Source organism: Platalea leucorodia, assembly GCF_965183815.1.
Source record: "Platalea leucorodia genome assembly, chromosome: 10".
NCBI lineage: Eukaryota > Metazoa > Chordata > Aves > Pelecaniformes > Threskiornithidae > Platalea > Platalea leucorodia.
This window is the reverse complement of record NC_138832.1, coordinates 21,124,116-21,136,454: the sequence shown is the minus strand read 5'-3', so window position 1 is coordinate 21,136,454 and position 12,339 is coordinate 21,124,116. Positions and strand designations below refer to the sequence as shown.

The window sequence follows — 12,339 nt, the reverse complement described above, 5'->3', positions numbered from 1 at the left end:
ATAAATACTTTGGGGAATAATAACCAGGACGGGAAAAGAACTATTTAAACTAAAGGACAATGTTGGCACAAGAATAGCTAGGTACAAGCTGACTGGGAAAACATGTTGGCAGGAAATCGGCATGTTTCCAGAGGTTCTGAACTTCAGTGAGGTTCTGAGGCAACCTTCTAATTTTTCATTTTGGGGGTTTTGTCCCCATTATTTCTAGCAATTTTTAAGACTTATAATTATTCCTTATGATAACAGAAGCCCTGAAGGTCCCTTTCAGCCTTTTTTCTTGAATCTTAAGAGTTAGAATCCTCTTGGGTCACTGACTGTTCTAAACCTTTGGTCCGTATTACACTTTGAAGACATCTGTGATGGTAATTAAGAAAAGTAATTCTGTTCAGTAGGCTTATATCTGCCGCGTAGGCATGCTGATACCTTTAGTGGCTCCTGGGAAACAGAGAGGCAAGTGTGGGGGAATACAGAAGTTGAAAGGCTGGGAAAACATCTTTAGTCAGATTTTGTGATGTATGGCTACCAGTGGTGGTTCATTTACCCAATGGATAGAGGTTTAAATTTAGTCTGAACGGTATGTTTATACTATTACTACCACTAGTACAAAAATCTATGTATATAACCTTTACTTTTTCTGTTAGTACTCATTGACAAGGACCTTCAAAGCATAGGCAAATGTTTCAGTAATCTATTTGACATTCAGTGATGGTCTCTGGATGTTTTCTTCTATTGTCCTTTTAAAGTAGCAGTAATGATGCATCCTAGAAGGAATTACGTTTTGACAAGAAAGTAAATGCGTATACGTTTCCCTGAATTATAGCCCTCCACTAAGTGTATTACAGCTAATAAATCTCATAATCCAAAGGTAAAGGTCAAGAGAATAATCCTAAAGTCCAGTTTGAATCTTATTCAAGCTTGTTTCTGTGCAAGGGGAGAGAGTGTCTTCAGTGCCATTACCATCTAATAATTTTGTTGATACCATTTAGGGGAACTGGGATACCTTTCTTGAAAATGCTAGTAAAATGCCGCCTGTTGATCTGAATGGAGAATAGTGTAATAACCTGCATTCTGCTAAATGTTTGGTAATAGTCCCTTCTGGCTTTATGCTCTTCAGTTTTTACCAAAGAACTTAAAAAAAGGGAGGGGGGCAAAAAGAAATAAAAGGAAATCCAAATCCAAAAGAAAGATATGACTTCAGCTTCCTCTTCTACTCATCGTCATTGAAAGAAAGGAACTTGTCCAGTTTAATCAAATAAGGAGGAGGTTCCTGTGCCAGCAGGCGATAACAACAGGTTTGGGGAAGTTTTGAGAGGACTGGATGCTGCTGCATTAGTGCTGTAGAGACTGAGGGGCATATCCTTTTCTGCCATCACACGATGAATATCTTGTGCCACACCAGACAAAGCGAATGGGGTGGAAGGAGGAAAGGAATATGGGCTATTCCTTGAGGGTCCAAAACCACACACGTGCCTATATGCACGTACCCCCCGTATGGTTACATCCGTCTCTGTTACACTGTGCAGTGATCCGTGCAGTTGTGCAGTGACTGATCTGCTCATATAATAAAGCTCTTAGCTTTAGTATATCTTAAGAATCTCAGCATAGCTAGAAAGGGAGATTCTGTTTCACAAAATACAGAGAAACTTGCAGGTTATATTTTTACTGGTCCTTCAGATGAGGAGTCAGACAAGACATACTTATCACAGGTCGTCTTGCAGTGCAGCGTTTTTAATCTTACAGTGCACTGTTGTAAATCTGCTCATTATTTGCAGCTGAAAGGACTAACAGAAGATTATTCTTATTTTTTTGATGCAGCCAACTTGACTTTTTGTGAATTTTGACTGTATCTATGCTTCCAGGTCTGCTCCCCTCCTTAAAGGCACATGTGGTAGTTATGTTTGCTTTGTAACCTGCTTCTCAGATGCTAGCCTGAGGTAGGTTACCTCATCTTAGACTTCTTGATCTTCATAGCAATGCCCACGGACTATAGAGTAAGGACACTGTGTAGGATACAACTATAAAGAAAAACAAGATTAATTCAGCACGATGGTTTGTACACGTGTATAATGCCGAAGAGCAGTGCCTGATCAAATAACTTTGGAGGGAAATCAGTTGTGCATCCTCAAGTGTGGGTGTGGTGGTCGCAGGTGCTCTAAATGTCAGAGATGCACCTTGCTTCTGTCAGCTTTAGCGCAGCGTGGCTGTAGGCTTCATATCAAGAATGATATATATTTATGCCTGAATGGCCTACGACTTTCCGCAAAAATTAACACCAGATTTACTTCAGGATTTAAGGGGGAGGTGCTCTGCAGTGGGGGGGGGAAGGGTGGGGTTGCTTGTTCGGCAGAAATGTGAACCTATTTGTGATCAAGAATACTCTGTGTCAAGTTGTTTAACTGAAATGCCTATTTAATTTTTTTTTTTTTTTTTTTAAGCCTAACAGTAAGGGAAAGCGCACTCTTGTTTGTGTAATCCACTTTGATTTGTCTTCTTTCTGGAAAAAGAGTAAAGTTTATATGCTTTTCTTCTCTACATGTCCCTGTTCATCTCAGGATTAGAAACCTTTGTTAGAGTTGAGAGGACTGGGTACCCAGGAGCCATGTGTACTCCCTTGAGAAATTCAAGTTTGTGTAGTTTTTCTGTTGTTTGTGTATTGATGCAGTGCCCTAGAACTGTAAGGAAGACTTTGGTCCCAAAAAGTTGCATGGTTTGTCTTTCTTGTTAACTTAGTGTATAGATTGGTACAAAGTTGTTTGATAGTAGAAGTATTTCTTTGTGTCACACATGTAATTGAGACGTGTTCAACTTACTAGATATTTTGCTCCACTCCTGGTAATTTTTCAGATTCTTAAATACTACCTTGGGATTCATGGAGAAAATATCCTTTCCTCAGGCAGTTCTTTAAGTTTGGAGAGTGTCCCTAAATTTTCTTGTCTTCCAAGGATCTCTGGTAGTTTCTTGCCAGCAGTGTTAAGGACCAAAGTATTTGTGTTCAGGTGGAGGGGTGGCTAGTGTGACAGGGGTATATATATATTTTTTTTTTTTCCTTCCCCTTCTGTAAGGGCTTCCTTATGTACAGATGCCTAAGGTGAGGCTTTTCCCATTCATAAGAGAAGGCTGATGGGTACCAGTGAGAGACACTGAGCATATCATATCTGTTACCAAGCAGTTTCATTCTGCCTGTTAACTATTCCAGTAATCTTATTTTCTATTATATCACGTGAGCAACGTTTCTAGAACAGTCAAAAGAATTGCAAAGGACATTTCCAAATACTACGGCCTGCTCAGATACAGTTATTTTAGAGATTTGGTCCCCCATTGCACAAAATGGAAGGGCACTCTTGCTGAAGTTTCACACCGACTGTCAATATTGCTTCTGTGATCATGTCTTTTTTTTTTTTTTTTCTTCCCTAAAACAGCCCACTGTTTGTAACATGGAAGATTGGTCGAGATAAACGATTGCGTGGATGCATAGGTACTTTTTCCGCCATGAACCTGCATTCAGGACTCAGGGAGTACACACTTACTAGGTAAGATTTTGTTTTCTGTAGCCTTGACTTACGTATTTAAATAGCCTACAGAGGAGATGATAGGTGTGCTTTGGTTTGTTTTGGGTTTTTTGGCTGTGTCACTGTACTGATCAATGAAAAATTGTATCTCCTTTTGATGCTAGGTGTATTGCCTGGTTATTTGACTACTGGTGTCATGAGGCTATGGTTTCAGTTAAAAAACCATATCTTGAGCCTTTTTTCTTTTTATTGGTCTGGAAAACTACTCTCCAGTAGCTTATTGTAACTGACTATTATAGTATTTTTTCCAGTGTTCAGACAAATTTTAACCTTAATAGTTAATGTCAGGGCAGAAGACCAGAAAGTCAGATTTGGGGATTATCCTATTCACACTTCTAAAACAGCAGGTATTCTCACCTCTTCTCCATCAGGTGCTTCCAATCAGCTGCAGTTAATTTAATGCTACAAATTTCCATTACATGTTACTCTTCAGATACATCCCAGCCCCTGAGTGGGAAGCTTCTGGATGAGGGAGGTAAGTGATGATAATCCTTCACTCCCTGGCAGCATAATCCTTCATTTTTTGATGTACGCCTAAATTCATTCACCTTAATATTGTTCCATTTCCTTTGCATAGAGTGAAAACTAATAAGTTTATCACTAGAGCTAGTAGCAAGCTTTCTACTTGTTTTTTCTAAGAGTTTTCTTAAGTTAATTTTCTAAAGAATCGATGGAATTTTGTTCCACTCAGTTACAATAGACTGTTTATAGTACTTTAAAATAGAAACTACATTCTGGCATGTGTAGACCTCTAAAATTGTCATCACTTGAAATAATTGGTGCCTCCAGATCACTTTAGATTTGAGGCTTTCCTCCATTACAGGATCTTCCTCTTTGCTGTTAAAATGCCTTGTCAATCCCAGTATTAAGTAATATTAAAATGGGACATGTTCCTTCGTACATGTCCCCCTAGTTTGTTGCAAGCTGAAGTTCATTTCATGCTTCTCTGCTCAGCTTGAAGAAATGAACTGCTCATCTCCAGGAGTCCTTACAGACTTCTGAAAGACCTGGTTACCTTTATTGTGTTGGTTTTATTTATTTATTTGATCTGGAATGTTTCTGGTTGTGTTCTTTAAAACCTCAGCAATCAAAATGGTCAATGAGAAGAAGCTTATAATAAAATTCAAAGCAATTTCTCTGTGGAAGGGTAAAAGCCTTAAAATCTTAACCATTAGTGAGCCAGACTGAAGGAAAAACAACTTGCTCCCTGCACTGGAGAGCGTTTCATTTAAGTGTACGCTTTACAGTGCCTGATCGAGAACAATAGGCTTGTACAGAAAATTGCCCCCTAAGACTAGGAAGAACGTGATAGCCAAAAAAGTAGTCTTTGTTCATGGATTTTTCCATTCTCACAAATCAAATAGCGCTGTACTCCTGCATACCTTTAAAAATGCTTATAAGATTCCTGTCACTGCATTCTAACTCTGAAAGCTGAAGTCAAAATATGTGAAAAGTGATTCAAATGAAAGGAACGGAAATATTTTCAGTGCAGTATTTAAGCAATGGCCACATGCTGTGGAAGTTTATTCTAGGCTATTCAGAGGATAGTTCAGTAATTTTCGAGATGAGAGAAATGAAACCATATACCAACCTATTTTTCATCAGTTGTTTTAAAATATATTTTTTTTTTTCAGTGGCATATTGGATTTTATTACCTTTTATGGGGAACCTTTTTCATGTCTATGGCACCAAAAATGTTTTCTGTTGTTTTACAAAAAAAAAAAAAAAAAGCCCCAAACTTCAGATACGACCACTGAAATGTAAAGTTCATATCTGAATGTACAAAAAAGTTGTTCCCTTCTATCAATCATAATTTAAAAAAAGAAAGAGAGGGTTACCTCTGATCAGTTTCCTTCATGGTGTGAGTCTTTTCAACTACAGAGCTTCCAGAGGAGAGCATTTGAGGAATAAAAGAAGCACCTTTGAAACGTCTATGAAGTTTCAGAGTTTGGAGCTCCACAACTCTCACTAGGAGGGATCAGAAACTAGGACGTTATAGCATGATTCAGCAGCATGTGGGCATTAGGCTCCTGCAGAAGATGTGACAATTCCTGAAAGAGAGAAAAAAAAACAAAAAACAAACTTCTTCAGGGAAGGCAAAAATTAATCAACAAAGTAGGTAGAATGAGAATGGGCTCTCCACTTCAGAAAGTGGAACTTGACCAAAACTTTCAGTTGAGGATACAGGCAGATATTCTTCTGACTTTATTTTACTTTGACAATGAGAGGCACTTTTCTTCAGTTGTTCTGAAGATACAGCATGGATAAACAGAACCAGGTTGTTTGTCTAGTTCATTCTTTTCTTTTTCAGCACCTTCTGTGGAATTGTGGCCCAACTTTCAGTGAGTAAAATGGTACAGAAGAACGTCTGTTCTTATATGCCCTGGTGCTTTGCGATCCAAATATCCTCAATTTCCTTCACGCACGATTTTATTACAAATAGGCTGAGTAGTGCTTAGGATCACAATAAATCAAATTTTCCTTAATACTAGTAGTGATCTCTAGTTGTATATTGTATACAATGTGTAGCGTATACATCTCTGTCTGCATATAATAGTGTAGTTTCTTCAAATAGCATAATGATAGTTCATCTAGGAATCTAAAGTGCATAATTTCTTTCTTGGGACACCTGTGCACCCCGACTTAAAAAACACCTTTTGGGGGTCTGTAAACAAAAATGATGATGGTGTGACCCAGTGAGTTTCTCTTCCCCATTTTGAGCTCTGTAGGTTGTTATGCTGGTATTGCCAGTATGTTCTAAACAGGAAATTTATGTAGAATGATTCATCGTTAATTGGATGCATCTGCCGAAGTCGTGAGGAGGGATGAGAATACCCATAGTTAAAAATGCTAGTACTGTATTCCTAATAAAATCTACATGTTAGAATTCAATTTTCTCTGCAGTTACATCAGTGAAACACAGGGAAAAGGAAGTATATTATTAAAATCTTCTGCAGAACTTTATGGAGATAGGTTCAGATTTAGTGATTTTTATATGATTTTACTAGGAGGTTAGTTGAATAAAAATCTATCCTTGTCCAAAATGTTTTACAGTATTGAATACTGGATATTAGGACATAAGAAGTTTTATCATGGGCAAAATAGTCCTTTCGACTGAATGTGTTAATTGAATATCCCACCTGAATGCATAAAAATAAATACAGATTATGAAAAATACCTTGTGTTTTACAGCTCCTTCAAGAAAATACACTGAACTTGGAAGCAGGTTACCACAGAATTTCATAACAGGTTGATAAATTACTTTTTCATGTATTCTGTTCAGCAGTAAGACTTTAGGTTTTGGCACTAAAATTTTAAACTCCTGCTGTCTTACACTTGAGATACTGAATGAAATGGTTTCATTTATTAATTTCAGTTTAGTTTTCCTACCCATTTCATATAATTTGAAGTCATCTTTTACACCTTGGGGATATAACAAGTATAGGTGTATAAATTAGGTTTTAACTCTGCGGTGGTTTATCCTATCGAGGCTAGAATATATGTCTGGGGAGGGAAATAGTAGACAAGAGGCAGATAAAGGGAGATGTTATGTGACAGAGCCTTCTGTCATAGAAGAAAGCAGTGACGAAAAATTGGAGGACTCCAAGCCTGAAGTGGATTACTGTGATGGCTGAAAACTGGATTTAAATTTTAAAATAATATGTAACCCACCCTCCTGAACTAGCATAGGCCTGTCACTGCTGACTATATGATGTAATCAGTCTTTTTGTTGTGTGTTCTACTTAACCACTCCACCTGAGAGAATATGGCTGCTGTCAGACATTCAGCCTAGATGTGGTTGATCAAGAAATGAAAACAAAAGAGGGCAGCTTGGGATGAGAAGCGCAAGATTGAAGGAAGTGAAACCTGCAACCCAATTTTCTCGTAACTGAATTTGGGTGTAGATTCCATATGAGGATTTGGCTACCGGTGGCATCAACTACTGCTCTCTATTTGTCAGCAATTTCAAGAGTCTTAGTCCTTGTTGCTGCCATATCGCCTGCCTGCTCTCTGTGAAAAACATTGACCCTTTCCTCCTGTTCCACACCGTAAAGTCAACCGTCCAACTGCCAGACTACAGTATGGCCAACTTATTTAAGGGGGTAAAATTGAAAAATGTTGAATGACTGATCATGTTAATATTGATGTTGGCCTTACTTACTAAAGACTAGAGGCAAGTATTTGTGCAGAGAGGGCAGCTTCCCTCTTGTGTTTAGCTGAGGTGACCACTCTGTTTAATTCCTGGGTTTTTTTACATAGACTTGTTCAACCTTCCCTGTAATCAGCCCCTACAACTCAGTGCTAACTTCCCAAAGCCTTTACTATCAGGCAGCGTTGCTGTGAGTGTAGACAGTCATTGCTGTTGATCCAGGGCAAAGCATACTCATGTATCTGACCGCAATTTTTGAACTGCAGAGTTGGTGGAATTCTATATGTTTTTGACATTTGTTGTGACCTTCACTGTTCACAGAATTCATAGTCTGAATTAATTCCTGCAAATAGCATTTCATGTAATATTTCAGAGCACATTGTTGCTTCTGTGTTGCCCACTGATAATACTTTGCAGGCTGTCTTATTTTGTGGCTCTGATTTATAGTATACCGCTGCTGAAAGTCAGCTTTTTTTATTCTATTACTACTCTGCGTCTGGTGGCCACCAGTGAAAAATGCCTGATAATTGTGAAATGAAGCTTACACTATCACTTTCAAAATTAAGCTCTGCAGAGAGCAATGTAGACTCTTGACAGCCTGAACTCACCAGTGTCATGCTATTCTTGCATGTTTAACATTGTCTTTAAAGCTGGGAAGCATCATGTTGCTTCCTTTTCCTTTGTATGTTTCTGTAAGAAGCAGGCGTCTGCTGGTTGCCTCTCAGTTTTCAAGGACATCTTATTGAGGCAGAGGGCACAGATTTTGCCCCTACTAAAGGGTGATCTGCAACAGAGGGAGCACCTCAAGGTGAGAATCGGTGCTTAGGGAGATCTGTGGTAACATGGTTCTGTGTCTAGTTGAGTGGATGGACAACCAGTGTGTCCCACTGAGCATGTGAGAAGCCAGTGGCAATAACCATCTGGAATGTGTAACTCCGAACTCCCACTTACCCCTATGACCCCATTTAGTTGTTAAGTTTTTAGTGGGGGTTCAACTTAAAAAATCCACTAAGCTTGAATAATAAAAGTGCCGTACATGCTGTCAAAGCCTTTTGAGCCAAGAGGACTGCAGGCAGCTGGGGCTCCTCCGGCGGTCACAGCACGTGTCTTTCACTTACACCATTGAAGGTTCTGCCCTAGGGAGTCTGCAGTTAGGAGTGAGTTCAGAGCATCCTACGATCCTGGGGAGGTGGGAAGTGGGGTACCAAACTGACGCTTAAAATGGTGTACTGAGTGTTTTTCCCTCAGCCCAGGGGGGGATCTCTGTGGCCCTAAGGAAGGTTCAAGGATGCTGAAGAAGCTGCAGGACTGCTAATTGGTACCATGGGCCCCATTGAAAGACTGGTAGTTGAGGATGTTGCCATGAGATGGACGTCTTCAAGTGATCAGTATAAGGCAGATCCTGCTCATCACGTAGTCAGCAGGAGAGAAGGTGTTTTAAGTGATTCCCATCCCTTTGTAGCAATGTCCAGTCACTATAACTCCTTAGCAAAAGAAGGAGGTGCCTGAGCCAAAGCCATGTTTGAAAGAGATTAGGAAATACATAAGCACTGTAGCCTTGTAGTGTTGTTGCTCTGAAGGGAGGAGGGAATAGCTGTTTCAGAGAAGGTGGGAATGGACCCAAGGAAACAACAGGAAATATGAAGGCAATAGATGAATTTAAACCAATTTTTACTAGATTTACTTTTAAAGCTTATTCTATCATAACTCAGAGATAAAGTGCAAGGGCTAAAGATATAGCATTTTTAAGGTTTTTTTTTTTTGTTGTGTGGCCACAGGATTTGTGAGCTGCCTCAGCTGCCAAAATACAGAATAGTTGAGATGCTCCTGTTCTATTTGGTGTTTTTACTCTTCTGTAAATTCTAGGTCTGCTGTCCCTGTCTGCTGGCCTGTGCTGCACCTGATTTACATTTGTGTAGAAATCATTTGCAAAGGTAGCTGTAATTTTCGCTTTTGCTAACAGGCTTAAATGAGTTTTGTTTTTTAGTGCTCAACAGTTGTCGTATCTGGGCCACGTGCTGTTTCTCTCCCCCCAAATAAAGTGCAGTGCAGGAAAGGGGGGGGTTCTATCACAAATAAGTACATTTCAATTAAAATCAGTAATAGGGGGCAGAAGCATTGAAAGTGATTTCTGTCAAGCACAGTTAGACATCATATTTGTTAGAAAATGGATCCATTAAGTTTCTCAAATTGCTGAGTAAAAGCAATTTAATCAGGTTGTTCTAGTTTATAAGTGGGGTGGGATGTATAGAGAGATGTAATCTCTTGTTGGGCTGATGCAGTCACATAAAATTAGAAAAGCTTTTAGCATACAAGCCTTGTGAAAGTTGTTAGGAAAACCTTTTTTAAGAAGGCAAGTTGATCTTAAATGCAATAGAAGCCTGTTCAAGTTTTGATTTTTTTTTTTAATTATTATTTTATTTTTATTTTGGTTCGTCCTTTAATTTACATTTCTGTTCCCTTCTCCTGATTGTCTTTTGAAGTTATAACTTTACATGTGAGATATACAGGGTTTCCATTGGTGTTCTGGACATTTAATTATAGCATTAGTAAAGATAAGGTACATTGTGTTAATATTTTATTATAATCTTTATAGGAATTGCAGCTGACTTAATAGTATTGTCTTAAACTCTAAGTCAGAACTGGGCCAGAGTATATTAAGACAGTTCAGCAGTAAACTTTGCTTTACAAATTAGAAGATATATATTTATGGTGGTGTTGACCTCCAGAGGTATTATTAATAATCTTAGAACGCTCTTTTTGTTTTCCAGAATGCTTCTGGTAAAATATAAAATTAAGGTATTAGCAGCTTGATTTTTTTAAATGGTGACTGATTACCTTTAATGAAACTCAGGCAAAATTATTTTAACATATAGGTATTTTATACAGGTTCATGTGTTTTGCCTGCCATGTCATCTGTATGGAGATGAGACTTTACTGAAACTTGGAGCTGTTCATATTTCTGAATTTCATCTAAGCCAAAAAAAGCTTGTTGCTGAACTATTGTACACATTAATTTTACAAATAACACTGCTTTAATTTGGGTAAATCCTCAGATCTGTTATAGGGGAATATAATTGTTTAGTAGTAAAATGGATTGTGATGTAAACTCACAATACCAGAAACTCTAAATGAAGTATACAAATTTGAATTTTTTGAGCCAGGCTTAGTTACTCTCTGTGAGTCAATTCAGTAAGTAGGTCTGTAATGATTTTGTGCACACAGTGCCAGGTTGTTATTTCAGGGAACTGTTGCTTAACAGGACCGTCTACTGCCTTTTCTCAAAGCACAAAGCTAAATACCATACTGGCTCTAGAAGTGGAATAAAACCCAAACTTTTGCTTTAATGATGGGTTAAATGCTTCTCCTTATTTCATTATGAAATGAAAATAGAACAATGTTGTTTAGGAGGGAGAAGGAGCATGCCCTAGTGAATATATGTTTCTTGCACATTATGTGCGTTGGGGATGTAGTAATTCTGCCTTATTTTGTTTTTTCTTTATTAAAAAAAAAAAAAAAAAATACCGGTTTTGTAATTGTTGGTCTATTTTTCCTGAAAAACACCTCGCTAGACCTTTGGACCTAGTGGTAGCTGATAGTCTGTTCCCTTAGCAACACTTCCTGAAAGCAAGCAAAGGAAAACACTACAAATGGAAGGACAGTCCTGAGATTATCATCTCCATGAAAGGAGGAGCGCATAACGATGCTCTACCAAAGCTCTTTAAATAGATCCAGGGTTATCAAATATTGATAACCATTTTACTGTTTTGCTGGGAAAACTGAATTATAGAATATGAATTCTTTGGCACAGGGGAATGCATTACTGTGTTTGGTGGAAGAAACTTACTCTGTGAATTGACTCTTTATGAAAGGTAAATAAAGGTATAAAAGGTAAAGGAAATCTAGGAAAAATGGAATTTTAGAATTCAAAGTGATTACAAAATTGCTACATCTGTATAAAGTGGCTCGATGGAGTTCGGGGGGGGGGGTTTGCTGAGACTGTCATAAGTCTAAGGTCTCAGCAGTAGATTTTGGTGTAACTAAGGAATTATGTCCAGAATTTAAACACTGATTTCATCGTCTTATTTAAAAAAAAATGCATTAAAAGTTGGGCATTTAAAAAATATCCTTCTCATAAAATGCATACTTTGAAAAAGTCATGGTCAAGCAAAATAACTTGCATTAGTTGACGTAATTTATGGTATTTTGAATAAATCAGATATTCCTGAAATTTGATTGAATGTGAATGGGTAACTGGGGAAATCCAGCAGTTACTCAGACTTTCCAGATGGGTTTCAGGGAGGAGCCATGTCATCTGTGACTCTAGACTTTCCCACGATGCTCTTGCATGTCATGTTCTTCCCACACAGTCTCCTTCCATTGTGCTACGAAAACGGTGCACACCCTGGAAGTTCAAAGACGGAGTTCTAGTTGAGTTGCAAACGCTAGTTTGGTTGAAAGTCAGATTTGTACTTGTCTTTGAATAATACTTGACATAAGTGTTTGGGAGGGAGGGTGGAGGCAGGGGAACTGGCCGCTCTGGTTTTCCGAGCAAAGCTCTACATTGCCATAAGTCTTGCTTTTCCATTCCTAGTATGGATAGTTGTTGGGACTCCATGG

General features: G+C 38.4%; 1 protein-coding gene across 2 annotated transcripts in view; it reads left to right on the top strand.

The window, feature by feature from the left end:
• Nucleotides 1-12,339, top strand: part of AMMECR1 (AMMECR nuclear protein 1) — a gene marked incomplete at its 5' end in the record, with an annotated part of 110,770 nt that overhangs the window by 61,288 nt on the left and 37,143 nt on the right. For both annotated transcript variants that reach the window (XM_082322914.1, XM_082322915.1), the window contains one exon: nt 3,420-3,530. In XM_082322914.1, the coding sequence (XP_082179040.1) occupies nt 3,420-3,530 (111 nt within the window). The remainder of the gene's footprint in view (nt 1-3,419; nt 3,531-12,339) is intronic.